Source organism: Cnephaeus nilssonii (assembly GCF_951640355.1).
Source record: "Cnephaeus nilssonii genome assembly, chromosome: 8".
NCBI lineage: Eukaryota > Metazoa > Chordata > Mammalia > Chiroptera > Vespertilionidae > Cnephaeus > Cnephaeus nilssonii.
In genome coordinates, this window is record NC_137079.1 from 40563682 (window position 1) to 40586070 (window position 22389).

Genomic DNA, 22389 nt, shown 5'->3' on the forward strand with positions numbered 1-22389 from the left:
CCTAGATTTTCTTTAAAATCTCTATTATTTAAATTTTCACATTCAAATCTTAGCTACCAAGAATGGATTTTTGTGTATGGAGTGGGGTAGGGGAGAGATAGTCTTCAGCATGGTTTACCAGACAGACAACCAGAATCAGTTGTATAACTCTGTGTCTATTCTTTCCTTTATTCCACACTTAACGAGTACCTTCCACATGCTGGGCCCTCACTCTCTGTGCCTTCTTGTGCCTCCTCCCTTCTTCATGGAGGTTGGCTTGCTCTTTGCCCTCTTCTCAGCCAGTAGCCTGCCACTGGCTGGCCACACATGTCTGCAAGTTGACCTAGAGAGGCCCACCAGCATTCAGTTGGCCCCCTGGGTTCAACACCAGGATGACCAGGTTCAAGTAACCAGAGTCTGTCCCTCTGGAATCTAGACTCAAAACCCCTGAAAAATGGAAGCTCCCTGACCCACCCTTGTTACTGGCCCAATAGGCCAAATCCGGCTTTTAAAATCAGGTGTACTAATTTGGAGAATGACTTAACTTCCCTGAGCCTTCATTAGCCTCTCTGTAAATTGGAACTCTCTGCCTCTGATTGTGCTCAGAATTTGATGGCATACTGTATATGACATCATGAGACCACCTAGCACAGTGCCCCCACATAACAGATTCTCAATCTATATCTCCTGGCTTCCCCATATGTCACCGTTCCTGACATTGTAGAGGAACAGTCCAAGGCCATGCATCTTCATGAGCCATCAGCATCTCTACAGCCACCTTCTCACTCAACCTCAGGCCCCCAAATCAATGTCTCAGCGAGAAATCTCTTCACCTGTTTCTCAACCTCAGTGTAAAATACTATAAGAATGTAAAAATATTTAACTATCAAATGATAACAGTCTGTGCAGTGTGCTCAATGGTTAAGGGTCATACACAGAACATACTTCCTGTAAATAAATTTGTAGAATTTGCCTTAATTACAATATGCCTTGTCGTCTCGATGAAGAGTAAGTGTGGGTTCTTTATCAAGAGTACAGTGTAACATTGTGTGGGGAAGCAGGCACTGCTTGTTTGGAGGGCTATTTGGCAGTATCTGTGAAAGTTGTAAATGCACATACCATTTGACACTGCTATTTCACATCTAAGAATTTGCCCTGTAGACGTAGTTGGACAGGTGTGCAAAGACCCATGTAAAAGGATGTTTGTTGAAGCACAATTCATAATAGCATAAGATTAAGGGGGAAACAAGTAAGTCGTCTCTATCAGTAAGAGACTGGCTAAATCAATAATAGTGGAATATTATGCAGTTTGAAAAACACTGAGATAGATCTAGGCCATATTGTTGAATTAAAACTCAAAGGACAAAACAGTGAGTGTAGTGTAGTATGCAGGCTTCCATTTGTGTGTGTGTGTGGAGGGCCGATGCACAAAATTCGTGCACTGGGGCGGGGGCGGGGGGCTCCCTCAGCTGGGCCTGTGCCCTCTCCCAGTCCGGGAGCCCTCAGGGGATGTCTGACTGAAAGGCTACCACCGCTGCGCTTGCTGCCCTGAGCCCAGCTTCTGGCTGAGCAGCGCTCCTCATGTGGGAGCGCACTGACCACCAGGGGCAGCTCCTGCATTGAGCGTCTGGCCCCTGGTGGTCAGTGCACATCACAGCAACCTGTCGTTCCGCTGTTGGATGGAACCGGCTCTCTGACATCCCCCGAGGGGTCCCGGATTGTGAGAGGGTGCAGGCCAGGCCGAGGGACCCCACCAGTGCACCATCAGGGCCAGGGAGGGACGCAGGAGGTTGGCCAGCTGGGGAAAGACCACAGGAGGGCTCCAGGGTGTGTCCTGCCCAGCTCGCTCAGTCCCAATCGCCTGGACCCCAGCAGCAAGCTAACCTACTGGTCGGAGCATCTGCCCCCTGGTGGCACATCATAGCCACTGGTCGACCAGTTGACTGTCTGCCCCCTGGTGGTCAGTGCACATCACAGCAAACGATTGAGCAGCCTTAGTGTATCATTAGCATATTACGCTTTGATTGGTTGAACGGCCAACCAGACGACCAGACACTTAGCATATTAGCCTTTTATTATATAGGATAGTACTAGATGATGTATGAAGAAATTAAACTTCAAGGTTCAAACGTAGCTTCTTTAGATTGAATAAGCCCGTTGTATGTGTTATCCAGTGTAGATTGGTCACTGTGGTTCGTCCTCTGATTAGCTGTAAAAGGGGGCTGGGTTTGGAGGCCTACACTCTGAGATCTCGTCCCATCTCATAATGTACAGAATGCACATCATGATTCTGACCCGATAAATGTTTACTTTCTAGATGCTTTGTTTACGTATTGGAACAAGGCTTCAACATCTGAACTTATGGACTTTTTTACAATATCTGAGTGAGTAGTTTTGTTTTGTTAATTGCCTCTTGATTTTTCCTGGCCAGTGAAGAGGTGTGAAAAATACTGTGTAGTTGAACCAGGAATGCAGATATTCACATCCATAATCTTAAGCTATTTCTCTGGACCTGATCCCAGCACCTGTTCTCAGTAGCTTATGACTCAGTGGTCAATGACCAACCTTAAATTATTAGATATGCGGTTGTTATAAGAGTTAACTACTAGTACTCTTAGGTATAAGCCATTTTAATAAAATAATAGAAAATGTATTAGCTGAGTTGGGTGGGTGCTGCATTAAGTTGAGTCTAACTTATCTCAAATAGATGCAGAAACTGAAATAGAAGAATTGCTATAATTTTTAAATGTATGATAAGTAAAATCTTACATATTACATACGTTATCTCATTTTTTCTCTTTAGTTTAAGTTTCTGATTTTCTTTAAGATCATTACACGAATCCACAATCCATTATCCAAAACTGCTGGGGCCAGATGATTTTCCAAATTCAGAATTTTTTTGGATTTTTGAAAAATTTGCATATAGAGTAAACTCCATAAGACCTCAGCAGGGTCTCAGGCAACACCCCACAGTCAAACACATTACTGTTTCTGCAGTAAAAAATTATTTCTGCAGTACTCTCATTATTCACAATCATTGGGTAAATCGTAACTATAAGTAGTTTTATGTCTGTTCGTGGGGTCCTGATTCGCTGCCAAATGAATTTGCACAAACTCAGTTGGAACCCTATGGTGCTCTGAGCTTTGTGCGTTTGGTTCATAGTCTCATGACTGTTCTCTCTGATGATTAAAGGTGGGAGTAGTCACTTGGTGAGACGAAATTCAGCATCAGAAGAACTTACTGGACATTATTTTAACAGCCTCTTATTAAATATATGCTTTTTTAAAAATCAATATTATGGGTATATTAAAATAAAACAGGAAACGATGTCTGTAAGGGGCCAGTCTATTTACTTAAGCCAAAAGAGAGAGCTCCTTACCTAGATTTGAATGAGGACGGATAAGCCACTCAGAGCAGTGCAGTAGGGCATACAGTTTCCATGGTGTTTTCTAAGGCACACTGCCTGGGGTCAACATCTGAACCCTGAGTGGATGACAATCCTATGGGTCCTAGGCCTTTCTTCTGTGTGGCTTTCACCGCCCACCACAACTCTGGCAGCAGCTTAATATGGGGCCTCCTTTGCAGGTTAGAAGTTTTATCTTGGTTTAGAGGGGCCTCCCAGAGAATTTCTGACAACCTGAAGTCAGGGGCTAGTAAGAATTTATTGAACGTGTTATTGTTGCTGGGCTTAAACAATGCATTGAAAATGATTTTATCTTCATGTTTCCCTGATCATCTTTCATCCTGTCTGCAGAGTCTGCTTGCACCAGTTCCAGTACATGGGGAAGCGGTATATAGCCAGGTACTGTGGGGGTTTCAGCTTCAAGTATTATGTCCTTTTCTGTATGACTTGGATCTGAATGTGTGGGCATTGTCATCTGTGGTGATTGGCAGTTGGGATTCTCATAAACAGCCATGAAGACAGTTGGCAGGTTTTTGGATTGCTACCATCAAATCTGTTTGCGTCTTTCGCCTACAGTCCTTCTGTTTCGTTTTTCTCATGCATGTCTCTTGGAAAGATCCTCCTTTGTGGCCTGTTGCTACACTTCTTGCCTTGCTTCCAAATTCTCCCTCATGTCCTGTTCCTTCTGTCTTCTTTTCCTCCTCTCCCACTTCCTCTTGACGTGTCTTCTGGCTCTTTTCTCCTTCCCCAATTATTTCTCTTTCCCTGTTTGACTTTCAAAGGTCTTTTTTTTTTAATTTTTTTAAGCATTCCGTCTTCCAACTACAAAGATACTAATTTCTCATCTAACCACATTCCTTTTTCCTTAATGAGAGAATGTTTTCGGTCCATCTCAAATGTGTTTGGACTTGCACAAAAACTCTAAAATTGAGCCTTTTCTTTTCTACTAAGTAAGCTACCCGTGCCTTTGTTTTTACCCAACCAGACCCTTTGTGGAGTATCATAAACCCACACTGCCCTGTCCCACAACAAACTCTTGGTTCTGCTTTGAGTTTGAGGAGAGCTAGAAACTCATTGCTGATGGGTTCCCCGGCAGCTCCTTCTTTGGAGTATTTCCCCGGAACATATCTTGTTGTTACCAAGTTCTTACCCCTGCACTGTAGCCATTCAGTGTGTCTGTGTTTTATTCCATGCTGTGTGTTCTGTGATAATGTATATATGGGGTCCTGGTCTAAATATCATATTTTTTCTAATGCTATTGTTTTTAAAAGTTTAATTATCAGTAAACATTTGTTTTAAGAAAATCTTTAAAATGTAGTTGTAATTGAGATTTTTTTTTCTCTTACCTATAATTTTGTTTTATAGCAATGAAATAGGAAAGAGATTTTTAATATGTTTTCTGTCTGAGTGAAAATTTTGCTTCTTTATGTTAATATTGTTCTTCTCTTGGGATATTTGAGAAATTTTCAGAATTACATTTTATGTTAAGTAAAAGTATATGTTTTCTTTTAAAAAGACCAAATTTAGAGAGAATATTTTATGCTTTCCTCCTATTAATATTTTCTATTTTTAATAGAAATAGGTTGTCACTTGAAGTTCTCTAATCTTAATTATTTTATTTTTATCACAACAGTAATTTTTACATTTGAGATTTTGAGTACCAAATGCAAGTATACACAAGGTATCCATGTACAGTGTGTCCCCTTTGACTTTGTCCCGTGGAGATGGGCAGTGCTTTGTAACAAAAAGGCACTGAACCAGGCCAGCTTCCCACCCTACCTGCACTAACTGTCACCTACGTCACAAGATGGCGTTAGGAAAATGTGCCAAATAGAATAAAATGCCTCAGAGCTGAACATGGCGAATGTGGGAAGCTGACATTTTTCTGCCCCAACAAAACATTTTAAAATTGGGTTTTGTGAAACTGTTAACTTATTTTTCAGTGGCTAAAAATTTGATTTTTTTTAAAAAGAAAATCATCCAACTTCATAAGTACCTTGTATATATTTGCATATAAAAGTATGCATCTGTTGGCCATCTTAAAAATGGATGAGCAGGTGATAGTGGAGGGCTGGGGGGGGGGGGTGCTTTGTTAGGTGCTCTGTGGAAAGACACGCCATGCTTTGTAGAAAATCACCACGGTCCCTGCTGCATGGGAAAACGATTCTGAGCGATGATTTAAACGTCATCAGTGTTTGCCGTTCACGGTGGTCTGGTTTAATGAGTACTGCGCCTTCTCATTGTGTCACCTTGAAATCACCCAGCAGCATGCTGCCCGATGATACCCCATGCATGCCCTGTTCTACTCCACACGATAACATAATGAGGGAGACGGCTGGCTAAGGGATGGGGACAGGTGTCATTCCAGCACTGGTCTCATTTTTCACCTGCTCTGGTGGTGGTACACAACAGGGATTTAGCTGTTTGATTGCTAACCCAGATCACTTTTCTATTTTCTTTACTTGACTGCTGACAAGTTTAACAAAGTGTGTGGCTCTTCTCCTTCCTGCCTGGGTAAGAATAAAGGTGTTAAAACCGCTTCATATAATCTTTCCCATTGCATGTTTGTTCTCTGTTTCTTCCAATGCATTATTTTAATTTAAAAGGTTTTTTTTTGCTCTTTAATAGCATATATAATTCAAAAAGATTTGTGGTGTTTTGGCAGTTGTCAGAACGCTAACTTTAGCACCATGTTGGACTGATGCTCAATTTTTTTTCTTTTTTAAAAATATTTTTAATGTGTGTTGTTGTTTTTTATTGATTTTTTTTTTTAGAGAGACAGGAAGGGAGAGGGAGAGATAGAAACATCAATGAGAGAGAAACATCATCAATCAGCTGCCTCCTGTATGCCCCCTACTGGGAACCGAACCGGTGACCTCTTGCTGCATGGGTCGATGCTCAATCACTGAGCCATACCGGCTGGGCTCCATTTTTTTCTTTTTAAGTAGTATCTCTAAAGTACTTTCTAAAACTGGAGAGTTCTGTGCTTTGGCTTGGTTTTCGCTTCTCCGTCATCACTGGTGCTTTGCTGTGAGCCCTGTGTGTCTCTGGCTCACAGACAGGCTCTCTGTGCTTGGTTCTCACGTTTGCCCGTCTGCTCTTCGCCGTGTCCTCACCTCACTAACGCTCCCGGTCTCTCTGCAGTGTAACAAGTCTAACTTTTGCTTCTATCCCATTTCACTCATGTTGCAGGAACCAGGAAGGGTTGGGACCCATAGTTCATGATCGAAAGTCTCAGACATTGCCTGTTTCCCATAACAGAACAGGAATGATGCATGCCAGATTGCAGCAGCTGGGCAGCCTGGATAACTCTCTCACTTTTAACCACAGTAAGTCCCATGACATACCATCGTAACAGCCAGCCATCTCATGTGACAGCTCAGAGGGGAGAGCCCCAGGCCACACCACACCACATCACCAACCTGACTTTTCTTCCAGCTCAGAGCAAGTAGGATGAAGAGCTCAAGGCGCAGTGCCCTTCTCGGAGGAGAATGACATAATGTGGACCATGGTCAACTACGGCACCAGACCCAAAAGTGCTAGACCCTTGGCCCCAACCTCTCCGATTGTGTTTTTAAAACAAAATTTGGCAGGTTCGATAGCCAAACATTCTATGATATTTTTAATTTAATATTCGGATTCATTGCCTGTCGCCAATTTATCATTGATCTCCTCCTTTGCCCCCCACCCCGCCATGTCTGAGAACATCTGGGACAGACGTCCTTTGCCCTGATCCCGTGCATGTAATTGATCAGCGTCCACATTCTGACATTCCAGCTTAGAATGTATGTTTAACTGCTGTGAAACCATAAAGCCGGTGAATCAATTTGTGAGGGTGTGGAAAAGCCAATAACAAAGTGACTTTTTCTGTGTTTTCAGTGTGAGAAAGATATCAAGTGTGCTTGGAATTTCTGTAGACAATGGTAAGATTTAATCAGGTTGAAGTCTGCTTTCCAAAGGCTGCTTCCCTTGCAAATCGAGACCTTTTGTTCATCTTGCCTTCCTAACTTCGGTGCTTTCTAACTTCACCGTAGAGACTCTGCCAAAATGTGGGCCCACATTTTTGACTTTTTTCACTCACCAGAGGGGTTGTGCTGTTCCTAAAATTTAAGTGTTTCATTTTCTTAAGGGTTTCTCAAAGCAGAAAACCTAAAAGGTATCAACCATGCAGCACTTTGAAAACTAACATGATCATTTATGATAAATACCATTTCCGTTAGTGGTGTGTTCTCTGAATTGTTCCATCTTTCCTCCAAGCATGACATAGCTAGTTATTGTTCTATCTAGACCATGTTTGTGCTCATTTTAAGTAATGTCTTTAATACATGGTTATTAATATCTCCTCATCATTTCTAATCATAAGAACTCCATTCACTGTGACTTTCCATACCTCTTTCTTAATGTAGGCCAGGAGTAAAGACAATATTCCCATCACATTACATTGATAATTCAGCTGACCCTTGAACAACATGGGAGCCAGGAGCACGATCACCCTCACAGTCAAAAATCCTCGTATAAGTTTTGACTCCACCAAAATTCAACTACTAATAGCCTATGGTTGCCTGGGAGCCTTATCGGTAACACAAACAGTTGTTTAACACATATTTTATATGGTATATACTGTATTCTTGTAATAAGTTATCTAGAGAAAATAATGTTATTAAGAGAATTATAAGAGAAAATGAATTTACAGTGCTTATTGGGAAAAAAAAATCTTCCTATAAGTGGACCCATGCAGTTCAAACCTGTATTGTTTTCAGGATCCGCTGTAGGTCAAAGTAAGAAAGCTGAGGAATCAAAATACAGCAGCTTCCCACTCTTCCTCCCCTGACCACATTAAATGTAATGGGCATTGTCTCTCTTTATAAAATTCTAGGCTTAATTTAAATCAGTATTGTGTCTGCCACATACTGCATTGGTAGCTTGCAAACGCTAGTGCTGAGTTCTGACTGAGCTGTCGAGAGTGCATTAGTGACACGGCTACATCTGCCGTCCTTGATTGTCCAACATCGTGACGGTTAGGGCTTCCCTAGCTCTGCAGACAAGGGATTGAAACGAACAAAACAAGGAGTTTTGTTATTTTCAGTTTTCATTTCCTAGTAAACAAACAGAAATTAAAGTTCCACTAAACTTCAGGACCTGCTCCAAGGCCTTAGCCCAGACCATTTATAACGCAGGGACTGCCTCCCTGTCAGTTGACATAAATATTTAACTGTTAACACATTTTTTAAAAGAATCATAAGCAGACTAAGGCCCCACCTCCAAAGATAATCATTTAGGAAACGCAGAAAACAAACAAAAATAAGAGACCAACAGTCGAATAACTAATCCACTAAGATGTGCAGCAGCTCCTCCCACTACGAATGGACTTGGCGGTGGTGGCTTGAATTGGAGGAGAGAGACAGCTGGCTGGGTTCTGCTGCCAAAAACCACATTGTTAACACAGTTGATCTCCGTTCTGTCTTCCTGCTGCCCACAGAGAGCCTGGCCTTCTTGCCTTTCTCCTCCTTCATCCTGGAGTTTTTTCTTTAGTCCATTTTCAGGGACACTAATCCTCAATCAGTTTCTTCTTCGGCCTTCCCAATACACAGCGTGTAGCTGATTCTTTCACCTTTCGCCTGTGTTCCTACAATTCCTGCTCATTCCCAAGTGGTTCTGACGTCTCATAGTCCTTGCATCTTCCCCGGGAAGTCAGGCTTCATTATAGCTCTAATTCTGATTATATGTATTTGGGTGGCTTTCGCCCTTCCCTTTTTAGCTTTTTGAGATTCACATCATTAAGTCGGCCAAAAATCACAGAGAAGGGAGTGTGTACCATATGTATACATGTGTATATGTGTGGTCATGTATATGTATATGTACACACATGGTTGTTTACATCTATACTTAGACATTTTATGGGAAATTTATAGCCATATATGTCTCTTTTAAAAAAAAATCCTATTTAACAATGAATACAGTACTTTCTGTTGGGCCAATCAATATGATGTAGATATAATCTATGAGATATTTTCTAGGATGCCAGAGTATAAAATGAATTTATTTTAGAGAAGAATCAAAATAGGAAGAGTCCCCTCTACTCCTATATTTTTTATTTGCTCTTCTGTCCTAGTAGGAAAGGTTTTGTCAGCCCTCAGCATGACCAGCAGGGAGCAGCAGAGGACTGGAGAAACTTAATCCAGTGGGGCCAAGTTATACCTTCCTATCACCCATTACTAGAACATAAGAAAAGACATCAGAGGCACTACACATGTCACTCTAGCAGGGACTTAACTTTACTCTCATATTTTAAGAGAATATAATGAAAATGGCAAATTCCCTCGTGGACAATAGTTTTAACTTTTAAAAACATTCCAAGGATAGAGGCTTGTTTGGGTCATTGCCCAGGTACATGAAAGGTAAATGCTTACAACATGAAGACATTGACCAGTTTACTGTAAAGTGCACTCATTGTGTGTCAGTAGAAGAGATTTGTGCCAAGTGACAAGTTGAGAGTGATGGCTGTATGTAGAATATTTTATATAAACCAGGTAATGAGGGGGAAATGACATGAAACATGTTTGCAAATAAGATGCATTTGCAAAAAAAAAAGAAAAGAAAAGAAACTTTGTATTTATTTTGATGTTCTACAGTATTAGGGGAATATATTAAATTAATTTGCCTGCTAATTCACATTCCCCATTGGGGTGGGAAAGAGCAGCCAAGCGGTAGAAATGCTTGAAGAAAATCTGTATTTCCTGTAATTCAACGTAAGAGTTTAAGATCACTGGATTAAGTTGCAGAGATTTAGATTTCAGGTCAACATGGGAAAGCATTTTCTACCTGAAATGCCCATTAGCCAGTATGGGCAGGTGTGAAAACAGACGCTGTGTGAGCACCTGATCATATGAGACCTCATCTGACCCCCAAATTCTTTGATATTTATGAATTGAGAATAGGAAAATGAATACGTGATAATTAAATTTCTTTTTTATACAGAATATTGAATTAATATGAAAAATGCAGAGAATGCATACTTCTCTGAAGTAAAATTAGTATTTTTTAAACATCTAAGCATGGACAATATATATTTAAAAATAGGTGAAACGGGCTGGATACTTCAAATGTCTATACCCAAGATAGCAAAAAAAATGCTATAAAGTCACATTTCCTGGATTCTGAGACATGTTAATCACCTGGATACCCTTAGCCAATGTTATCTAGAAAGAGAAAGGGCACCAATAAATTCAATTAAACATTTAAATTAAAAAATGACGACTTTTACAAAAGATTTGTAACTTACCAATGCATTTTGGAGAATACATCAACTTGGCAAAGTGCCATTTACCTTTAGTGTGATTGCTACTTATCTGGAGGATTTAATATTATATCCACCTCAAAATAAAAAAAGAAGAAGAAAGGAAGAAAGAAAGAAAAAAGACAATTCCATGCAGAGAAAGAATGAAAATAATCACCAAAGCAAGTCCCTTGTTATAGATTAACCCAGACTCTATAAAACTTTATTTGGGGTAAATGGCAGCCCTCAGTAAAGGGTCCTTCTGGGCTGTGTGATAGTTTTGGTTGGTCTAATAAAAGGTGTGATTTTTTTTTGCTCCTTCTTGCCCCAGTTTGTGATCATTCTGTTTTCCTCTTTCATTGTCTCTGAATCTGTCCAAACAAACCTCACTGAATGAGGAAATGCCTTGGCTTCGAAGGCAGTACAATACATATTAGTCCCCAAAATATCCATCTTCCTTTTCTCTGGGAGATTTCTCACCCAAAATGCAGAAATAAAAAGAACCAGAACTAGCATGGTGCCAGGTGTGTTACGTAGGGTCACTAAGGGCACATGGACTGTGCCAAGTGGGAAAATAATGCAGGCCACAAACACACGACTTCAACTGCCTTTTAAAAGCCAAGCAGAATCGGATGAAAGCACACAGTAGTATTCTTACCATGTTTTGAAAAGCAACTCAGTAGCTTTGAAAAGCTTTTTTTTTTTTTTGGTACCTTTTAAAAATCATCCTGTAGCTGACATTTATTAAAGTCAAAATAACATCATGCTAGTTACTTTATTTTATCCCCATAATGTGACCTAAATAAGGGATTTGCAGTGTAGTTTCTATTTTTCCCCCACTTCTGGCCTCAAGAAAATTCTGTAGGTTTTCTGTACTTCATTTCCCTGATCCATGTACAAAATGTCCTCCTCTCTGGAGTATTAAGAAAATTACCTACATAGTAAGTGTTGATTTGTTTTTGCTCCTTGGAGAAAGACATTACATGATGTTTTATTATATTGCCATCTTCCTTTGTAATCTAGATCAATACTGTAACATCTTTGCATCTCTATATTTTCTGCTAATGCATACCATTCATAATTTAATATCTCAAATTGTATGTCGACCTCCATTTTTATTGGTACTAAATTGATTTTACAGCCACCTAAGAAGATATCAGTTTGTACTTAAATTATGATTCTTCAAGTTCTTTCCTTTTCTTAAACATTTCTTTCAGACACACTGGCTTTTGTGCTTTTTTTATTAAAGCAAGTAGAATACTATTAGCAGTACAGTCAACTCTTGATTATTAATCATGGTTCTAGCTGATAATACAGCTCTTTGCATTATTGACTTAACGCTTACATAGCATGCACTCTGTGCCAGGCACTGCTTTCAGAGCTTCACAAATATTAACGAATTTAATACTCACCACAGCCTCTGAGATAGATACTGTTATTATCTCCATTCTACAGATGAGGATAAAGAGGTCAAATGACTTGCCTAAGGTCACACAGCTAGCAGCTGGCCAAGCTGGACTCAGGGACCAGAGCCTGACCCTGGCTCATCTTCTTACCCCCTGTGCTGTGCTGCCTCTGTCTGTGTGGGAAGCTTTGGACATCTCCTCCTCCCTCACCACTCTCGCCGTCCTTCAGCTCAGCCAAGAGGCTAGATTGATTGAGTCTGGTCCAGGTGCCTTCCTGGCTCCACTGTTTACTGTGTGACTTAAGACAAGTCGTTTAGCCTTTCCTCCATTTCCTTATCTGCAAAGGGGGGTTAATAATGTACACATTTCATAGGGCTGTGGAAGGATTAAATGAAGTAATACATGTAAAGTTTGTAGAATTATGGCTGGCACATAGCAAGCACACAATCAATGCTTGCTGCTATTCCTTCCCTTCTGGAGCTGGAAAAGACTTACAATTGAATGGAAACATTATTAACTACCAGCACCCCCCGGCCCCCCGTGCTCCCTAAAAAGTAAGCCTTCTATAAATAATCAAAAGTTGACTGTGACTGTACCATCCCGCCAGCCGCTCTGCTCTGTGTGCAGCCCCCCGCAGTGACCTTGTGTTGTAATCCATGCAGGCTACGGCCATTCGGACGCAGATGTTCTTCACCAGTCGTTACTTGAAGCCAACATTGCCACTGAGGTGTGCCTCACGACTCTGGACACTCTCTCTCTGTTTACACTGGCATTTAAGGTTGGTATTGAACGGCTGTTTGAGGTTAGAGCTCCACCTTCTACATTCGTGTGCTGCTTCATGGACCAGCAAGGCCTTCTGCGTTGTCTTTTTACTTCACTGTTTTTGCCCCTGTAAGGAAAACCGTTCATCCTTCAATGCCCTTAATGAAGTTGCTCCCCGGTTAATGACTTGAATTCCCCGAACTATAATAAAGCTTACTGGTCAGGGTGTGCCACAGGTGTGTGTGAGCAGCGGAAATGGCGGCATGTACCTGGAAAATAGGCGTTTGCTGTGCCCTCCAGGATGGTAAACATGAGAACATACCAGGCATCTCTGCCTCCCCGCTCCTTAAACATGTCTCAGTGTGGTAGCGGTTGAAACGAGCTATTTACCCATAAAGAAGCATTAAGTACAAACACATTCACCTTTTTAATTTTTAAAAAATCTGTTAATTAAATGGTAGGAGCATTTCAGGGGTAGAAAAGGTTGTTTTGGTCTGATGTTTGGGTTTGGGGAAATAATATTCAAGTAGATGAAGACGGTCCCTTCAGGCACTGCCTTGTTTTTAGGAACCAAATGCTTCCCATTCTTGCTAAATGATTGCTTCCATTTCCAGCACAGAAAGGAGAAACTGCATGAATATCAATATGCTATGAATATTGGAACAGTTTGTTTGCAGGGGTATTTGGAAAACAGAACCTAAATCACTCTCTGCTTTGCTTATCTCCACTTCTCATAAAAGCATGTTTCTTTCTTAGAGTAAAAATATTTGCCCTGGTATCATGTGCAGATCCTAACAGAATAAGTGTCTTTTCACAGGGAGCTCCGTTCCTGTGGGCCTTAGTGAATGTTCCAGACTCTTTATGTTTAGTGTCTATGACTTTCTAATTAATGAGAGACAGGCAGAAATTGATTAGAAAATTAAGGAAGGCAGTTGGTGGTTGTGGTGTGTGTGTGTGTGTGGGAGGGGGTGTTCCTAGGATGAAAGGTCCTTGATCCCCTTAAGTAAGGACTTATTTATATCTTGTGTAAGTGAGCTTTAATTACACTCTCGCAAGCAAGTTTTGAGATCAGAACCTAAGAAGCCTAAATCCTGAAAATGGGAAGCAACACTTTGACCAGAGAGAGTAAAGGGAAAATAATTCAACTCCAGAGGGAAGAACTTAGAGACGGGAGCAATTCAGACAACAGGAACAGGGTCTGGGCAGTTTTTGTGAACCATTTCCTCTGGATCCCTCAGCGCAAAGAGCGCTGAGAAAATAAAAGCTCACGTCCAGATTCGCCCAGACCTTACTCCGCCCATAATTAGGAAGGACTGTGGTTCCTGGGAAAGTGGTGCTCACAGACAACAAACCATGTAAGCAGTTCCCCAACACTGGAAGCAGCCTTTTTATTTTCGGTTGCTGAACAGTTGCTCATGGCTGAGAATTATATAATATTCAGTTAATTAAAACACGCTTCCTGCTCATTAGATTGCTGCTTCTTCTCATGATGGAATTCAATACTGTGCCTCGGTGTTGCATAATATAAAGATCATTGTGATTTCCAGGTGTCCTACCAGCTGTGAATGCATCTGTGAATCACTAAAAAAAAACACACAAAACTTATCCCTTAAAATTTTTTTCCAACAATAAGATATGGTAACAGTTTGCTGGGAAGTTTTATAATTCCTCTTTTTATAGAAAAAAAGTAAACTCTCTGAAACATAAGTTTATTGACAGGTTTATTTATGATAACACAAGAGGATTCTGTGCTTTCTTAGAGGATTCATGGCAGAGTTAAAGTTATAAGTTGTCTTACTTAGTGCCTGGAAAATTTAACCTTTGAGCCTCAAAATGATGTGAAGCCTACTGGAGTGTCTGGTGTGTCTCACTGAGCCAGCCGTCCTTGTGTGTTTTAGAACCAGCTCCTGGCTGACCATGGACATAATCCTCTCATGAAAAAAGTTTTTGACGTCTACCTGTGCTTTCTTCAAAAACATCAGTCTGAAACGGCTTTGAAAAATGTCTTCACTGCCTTGAGGTCGCTAATTTATAAGGTAAGCTCTTTCATGGGGAAGGTCATCATCGATTGTCCTGCATTTTCCTCTTGCACCCGGAGGTGCAGGGCACAGTGACCGTAACGTGGTTGCTTGCTTGCTTTCTCATGTTCCACCTAGTTTCCCTCAACGTTCTACGAAGGGAGAGCTGACATGTGTGCTGCTCTGTGCTACGAGATCCTGAAGTTCTGCAACTCCAAGCTGAGCTCCATCAGAACCGAGGCCTCCCAGCTGCTCTACTTCCTGATGAGGAACAACTTCGACTACACTGGGAAGAAGTCCTTTGTCCGGACGCATTTGCAAGTGAGTGTAGCTTAGCTTTCCCATACAAGTGTGCTCTGAAATTCTGTTTCAGCAGGGAGACTGTGTGTGTCACGTGTGCTGATTTACCTCTGCGTAAGTACTACAAGGTCAGCCTTGAGGTGATATATTTGAAGTCACATTGGCAGGTTTGGTTTATTTCATCCTCCACCTTGTAAGATTTAGGCCCAGCATGTGTTTCTATTGGTAAATTAATATTTACATGTTGAATCAACACGAGACTGACTGAAATTGCATTGAGTGGAGATTTATAAGAATCTGTGTGAGGATGCCTCATGGTAACCATCTTAGGTAAGACACAAAACGTCCAAAGTGGTTCCTTTCTGTCTTCCATCTACTAATATACACCTGTCTCTCCAGAATTAAAATGTCTCAAGTAATCTGCTCTGGGAACCATGCCAGATACTGGAAAGTCGTGCATATTTTTGTCAGAGACTCTTTTTTCTGCAAACATACAGAGGAATGCCCTCTTCATCCCTGTATTTATTCTTTTATTTAAACAAGTATTTATTGTTTGCAAACTACATGCAAGGATCCATGGATCCAACCATGAACAAAACAGAACCCCCTCTTGGCCCCCACGGAGTATATGTCCTGCTGGAGCCCAACACCCTCGGAGTGCAGTGTGCCCTGGGCTAGTAGTATAATAGAGGAGCGTTAGTGCCCCAAGGAGGGGCATCTGGCTGGGGACCCGGAGAAAAGAGGTGAAGAAGCTCCCAGAGGATGTGAAGGATGAATGCTGCCTAGCAACCCAGGGGAAAGGGCCCATCCAGGGAACTGGAGAAGATCCTTATAGTGAACTTGAGAATGTGGGTGAGAACAAGTTGAGGAGGCATCATTGCCTATTTGGAGGGATTGCCTGGACCCCAGTGATGCGCGTGGATTGGGGGAGTCAAGACGTTACCTAGGGAGACTGTAGGGAAACCATAGTCCAATATAGGCCAGAGAGGCTGGTGTTCTGGACCAGTCGTGGTGAGGTTAGAAGGAAGAGGAGGTTGAGGTGACAGCACTTTGTGATTGGCTGCGCTTGGGTGCAGTGAAGGAAAAGGAAAGAATAAGGATGGCATCCATGCATTTTAGCTTGAGTAACTGGATAAAGCCAGTGCTATTCATTGACCCCCAAAAAAGAGAGATTCCCCCATTGCATAGTTAATATGTATACCTTTTAACAAAAAATGCAAAGGACAGTCTACTTATTGAAAGGAGGTAAATACTAATGTCTCTCTTTTTATTAGAGAAAGTGATAGGTAACCATCCAAATGGTACGGGCATATCTAATTCTCTTTTTCCCTTTCTTTTTTAAAAACTTATCTTTATTTTTTAAAGTATTACAGATGTCCCCCCTTTTATTTTCCCCATTGACTCCTTCCACCACACATCCACCATCCCCAGACCTTCACCACACTATTGTCTGTGTCCATGGGGTAGGCATATATGCATATAAGTTCCCCAGCTAATCTCTCCAGACCACTCCCCTGCCCCTGCCCTCTCATTCCTCTACACTCTCTTATTACCATTTTCCTATGCAAATAAAATACTTAATGATAGCATAATCCCCTTCTGGAATACTTCTTGAAAAATCACTGTCATCATTTCCTACACTGGAGTGATCCCTGCTCAAAACTACCCCTTTGCCCTGACTTCATGCACAACCTACCTGAAGGCAGGAGCTGAGCCCAGGTGAGGAGGCATTTGAAGGTGAATTGATTTGCTCACATTTGTGTGTCCCTAAGGTCATTATTTCCGTCAGCCAGCTGATAGCAGATGTTGTGGGGATCGGGGGAACCAGATTTCAGCAGTCCTTGTCTATCATCAACAACTGTGCCAACAGCGACAGGCTCATCAAGGTGGGTGCCCTGGTCCCATTGTCTTTCTCACCCCCGAGACGCTGCCTCCTCTCTACCATGTACGTGGACAGGCCAAACACAGCTGAAAACCACGTGTTCTCCCACTCCTGTTTCAGCACACCACCTTCTCCTCGGACGTGAAGGACTTGACCAAAAGGATACGCACGGTCCTGATGGCCACGGCCCAGATGAAGGAGCACGAGAACGACCCAGAGATGCTGGTGGACCTCCAGTACAGTCTGGCCAAGTCCTACGCCAGCACCCCTGAGCTCCGGAAGACGTGGCTGGACAGCATGGCCAGGATCCACGTCAAAAATGGGGATCTCTCCGAGGTAGCCCTGCAAGCCTTCCCACGGGCATTTTTTTGAGAAAACTGTGCCCCATTCACTAAAAGAAGCCAATTCTGAGAAAAATTTTCCAGTAATTAAAAGAAGCCAATTAGCCCTTGCCAGTGTGTTCAGTGATTAGAGCATTGGCCCGCACACCTAAGGGTTTCAGGTTTGATTCCCGATCAAGGGCAACCCCATTGTTCAATCTCCTTTCCAGGTTAGGGTGCCTGAGGGAGGCAACCAATCAATGTGTCTCTCTCACATCGATGTTTCTCTCTCTCCCCGCATCCTCTCTTCCACTCTCTCTAAAAAACAGTGGAAAAAATATCCATGGGTGTGGATTAACAAAAATAAAATAAAATAAAAAAGAAGCCAATTTAAACAGTGTTAGGCTCAGGGTTACTTCATAGTCATGTAAGCATTTTAATAATTTACCAAATTGTAAGGGGATATGTATGTCACAAAAGGGCATTGTTTGAAAGCTCTTAAAAACATCCATGTTCATGCAGATGCCTGCTAATTCAAGTGCACTCAGTGTCTGCATCCAATATCCCCTCTAGTTCTAAAACTCCTCTATTTATGATAAAATCAAATTTTCCTATTATTAAAGTATTGATAGGGTATACCTTTTTCCCCTTTTGAGGGTGTTCATTGCCATCTGTGGCCCTGGTAGGTGTTAGAGCGCCCCCTCGTGTTCAGATCTGCCATGTCTCAGTAAGCAGACAGTGTGGGGAGGAGTTGGGTGTGTGGGAACCGGAAAAGTGTGGAATCCCAGATCCAACATTTACTGACTCTGTGATACTGAGCCCGTTTTTAACCCCTGTGTGTCGATAACATCTGTAAAATGGGGGAAATAAGGAAAACAGTAGGCTATAAGGCATGCTCTTATTCCCATGAAAACTGCGTTTAGGGTTGTGCTAAGGCATGTAGGCATGATCCATGGAATTAACAAAGAAGCATGCTTTTACTTTTAAACTTCTATAATTGCTTAAATTAGTGAAATTACGTTCCACATCTGAAAAAAAGCTTGTAACTTTTTTTCATATTGATTATTTATGGAGTCCATTCTGTTGGACAGTTGTTCCACTTCTTTCCAAAGGTAAACATGTCAGCTATTAGGAACATGAGTTGGTGCCTTGGTATCTAACATAAGTACACACAGGCATTAGGTTTCTGCCTGCGAGCATTTTGGCATGCTGCATCAATGGTGATTCTGAGGCCTGTGTCTCTTGTTGCAGGCGGCAATGTGCTACGTCCATGTCACAGCCCTGGTGGCAGAATATCTCACACGAAAAGGTGAGGAGTTTCCTGTGTTTTGTGAAATGAACATAAAACTGTACAAAGCAGCAAAGATAAGCAGGAGCCGTTGAGAAAGCAGGAGGTGGGGGATTGTGTGGTGTGTGTGTGTGTGTGTGTGTGTGTGTGTGTGTGTACGCTATTCATTGTTTTGTTTGCAGGCGTGACATTTGCTTGACTTGGTAGGCACAGCAGAAATGCCAACATCAAAAGGAAAAGTGGGTGGCATGTTGTCGTATCATCTCTTGCTAATGGCTCCATCGCCCAAAGACTAGTTAATGAGCTTTGCAGTGAAGTGAGGCCAATCTTGAGCTGAAAAGGTTTTATTTTCCCCTTAAGATAGTTCCCACTGGAACTATTTATCTATCAAAAGACAGTTGTCACGAGATCTCATCAGACAGCATTTTCTGGACCGTGGCCCAGTTGGCTTGATTGTGTGAGGAGGCAGCTTGCTGGCTGGAAACCTTGCCTCCCCGTGGAAGGAAAGGGCAAGGAGTGAATGGTGCCCGTTTGTGCATTTCATATCTGTTCCCAGATTAGCAGGCCATGAATCCTCTCATGTGTTCCTTTTGGTTGAACACCAGTTGCTCATTTCCACTGCAAAATCGGTGCAGCCTCCAATGGCGGCATTTATTTTTGGAGCACGAGGATCTTGGAAAATCTGGCTGTGTGTGCACGTGGACAAGCACAGCAGTTCCAGGTCTGGCTAATGAGGAGAGTGTTTACAGAGTGAGAAATGATAGGAAGTCACAGATGCCTGGCCAGCGAATGTCTATATTTCTGGTGTAGCTGGCTATTTGGAATGAAATTTAAGTGAGTCTTAGGCTTGCCGTACATCAGAGCCTAAGAGAGAAAGAAATTCAAGAAGAGCTCCATATTCTCTTACTACCAGCACGCTTTCCTGTTGAGACCTATTGTCAGGTAATACATTTCCTCATGTTTAGAAGCAGACATAGCCCTCCGACGGGAGCCAACCCTCTCCCCCTACAGCTACAGCACCTGCCAGAGGAGGCGCCGGGCAGGTGAGCCCAAGGGTCGTCCCGGTCCATGGGGCCCCAGCCGTCCCATCCACATGACACTCAGAGATGTGGGGACTTTCTTTTTTAACTCTGCCTGGACGGCCTTGGCCTTGGCCTTGGCTCTCCTTTCTCCTTCTGTTCCTGCCTCTCTGTTCAGTGGGCAAGGAGAGGAAAGCCCTCTGGCCACCACAGTAATTGTTCACTGGAGTTAAATTGTACCTTTTGGTGTACTCTGTCACCTAAAAGTGGGTGGTTGGCTTTTACAATTTTGTTTTTTGTACGTTAACGTATCTGAAGCTCCTGGATTAGGGCTTTCATTTGTCTCCATAAAACAAAAGCAAGTCTAGACTGGGATAGGGGCAGAGTCTCGTGTGGAAACCTTGACCAGTATTAGCAGGAAAATCTCTGGCTTTAGGTCCTACTCCTTTAAGACTTGATTTCAAAATTCTCTGTGTTCCTCCTGTTCCCAAAATATGGGAGGTCTGAATTCAAGTTTTGACTTCTGTTTTGGTTTATTGTAAACAGTGATCACAAAATAGGTAAAAGACATCTCAAGTCCTTCATTTGATTATTTTTGCAGAGACCCCAAATGGACCATTATTGCTATTACCTTATCCCAGCTGCAACCTTATTCCATCCCCCCTTAGAGAGCTGAGTGCCTAGGCCCCTGAAGCGCTCATGCTTTCTGTGCTCTTGCTCTCCAACTGTGGGGTAAAGAGGCCTCTCCTTACCCCAGACAGCCCATGTGGAACCAGCTGAGTCAGCTTCTTGGCTCATCACGGAGGCTGTTGAGTTACATCTTGGTTTCAGAGACTGCTTCATGCAGGAAGTGCAGGTTCCGGGTTACTCCCAAGCAGAGTGGGTGAGCTTGACAGAAATATAGTTATTTTTGAATCCAATATTTTTCCTTGATTGGCTTTGGCTTCTTTATTTTTCTTAGTAACTGAACACATATCATCTTACCAAATCTAATTTATTGTTTATTGGTTATTATTTTATAATTAATTCAATTCAATACCTAGTTCAGTTCATTTACAGTTTAAAGATTGCATACATTTTAGTAAAGGTGGGTGAAAAATAAAACAGGGCGAGAAAAAGAAACACTGAGGAAGTAAGTGAAGAAAAAGCACACAGTGGTCCCCAGGCTCCCACCGGAGTGCTGGCCTGAGACCCAGGGGATTTCAAAATCGGTTTTTTCATTCAATACGGAAACATTCAGGGCAGGAGGAACCCTCACAGTTCATCCACTTACGGGTTAATAACTCACTCTCTCCCCTGCTGTCTCGATTCTAGGCATGTTTAGACAGGGATGCACAGCCTTCAGGGTGATCACCCCAAACATAGAGGAGGAGGCCTCCATGATGGAAGACGTCGGCATGCAGGATGTCCATTTCAACGAGGTGAGTGCCCCGGCCCGTGCGGTTTTCCGTGACGAGAACCTCCGCCCCTGTGGTTTACCCTGCCAGTGCGTGGGACAGAGGCCCTTCTCTCTGTAGCTGCTGTCGACACACTTTGTCTAACTAACGTAATGCTCCAGACACCAGGAACAGAGCAGCAGTTAGTTCTACCATTCGATCTCCCTTCCTAGGAATCCATCCAGGACTCCCAAGGAGAGTTTGAGGAGCTGGTTAGTAGTGAAGTGAGGCTGAGAGGTCAAATTCTGTGATGAAAGTTGAAAAATCACTATCCTAAAATGTCTAGTCTCAAATCATGTTCTAACTTAAAACATGAGAAAGGAGGATGATATATTGTTTTTCATACTTAAATATTAAAATAAATTTAACCAAGATAGATCAAGTTTTATTTCAAGTATCCTGAAATAAAAAAGCAAGCTGGTTATTACATGTCATTAACTGTTCAGCAATCTCCACACCTTGAAATGCTTGGACAGACGTTAATTTTTTATTTTTTACTTTGAAATCACTGTGGTAACAGGGCCCATGTGTTCTTGGCTTTGAACTCCTCACTTCAAGGCAAGTTTTAACTGGGTTTTTCCCTGAGAAGAAGCTTGAATGGATTTTCTCCTTGTAGAAACCACCCTTGTCCCCCATGCCAAGTCAGACCTTTGGGGAGCAGCAATTCGTTAGGAATTCAGTAAGGAAAACAGTGATGTCAGCAACAATTAAAGATTTGAAAGTAAACAATTCTCAGGAACCTGTCCCACAGGGATGATAAAATAAAGCTCAAGTTTGCTCATCTGATTAAATACTAGGCTGTAATAATCACTACTGCAGAGAGAATTACCCAGTGAAATAAAGTACAGATTTTATTGGGAAAATTTGTGAATGGCACCCACTCTGCGCAATAGCCAAACATGTGACAGGGATAGCTTTATCAGTCATTTTCAGAATATGGATTGTCCACCCTGTCCTTGAAGCATACAGTTGGTAAATCTTTAACAAGGTCCATAGTGCATGATCTGTGATGATTAGGATGTGACACAGCAGGATTATAAAGTCCCGAGCAAGCCCTGCACATCTAGATTGAAACTAGCCAGGAATGGAAAGGATAATGTGTTCGAAAAGCCAGGAAAACACATATTGCCACTTACCTTTTTCCTTGAGCTATCAGGATGTTTTAGGAAAAAAAGAAAGTTGAAAATCTCTACCAGAGAAGGGAATACGTATATACATAGTTTAAGAATCATTGTCCTTTTAAGCTGCATTATTAGATATATTTGAACGCCTTTAATGATCTCCTAAATGATTTTAGAG

The 22389-nt window shown here is 42.1% G+C and overlaps 1 protein-coding gene across 12 annotated transcripts in view; it reads left to right on the top strand.

The window, feature by feature from the left end:
- DOCK9 (dedicator of cytokinesis 9) overlaps positions 1-22389 on the top strand; it is a 286418-nt gene that overhangs the window by 238705 nt on the left and 25324 nt on the right. For 3 of the 12 annotated variants that reach the window (XM_079779188.1, XM_079779189.1, XM_079779190.1), the window contains exons 36-46: positions 2297-2363; positions 3735-3782; positions 6576-6712; positions 12728-12843; positions 14726-14863; positions 14984-15166; positions 16918-17031; positions 17148-17363; positions 18599-18656; positions 19601-19678; positions 20969-21075. In XM_079779188.1, coding sequence (XP_079635314.1) covers positions 2297-2363; positions 3735-3782; positions 6576-6712; positions 12728-12843; positions 14726-14863; positions 14984-15166; positions 16918-17031; positions 17148-17363; positions 18599-18656; positions 19601-19678; positions 20969-21075 — 1262 coding nt within the window. Of the gene's footprint in view, positions 1-2296; positions 2364-3734; positions 3783-6575; positions 6713-7262; positions 7307-12727; positions 12844-14725; positions 14864-14983; positions 15167-16917; positions 17032-17147; positions 17364-18598; positions 18657-19600; positions 19679-20968; positions 21076-22389 lie in introns of those variants that run through there. The other 9 variants (XM_079779191.1, XM_079779181.1, XM_079779184.1 and 6 more) reach the window with 7 other exon arrangements.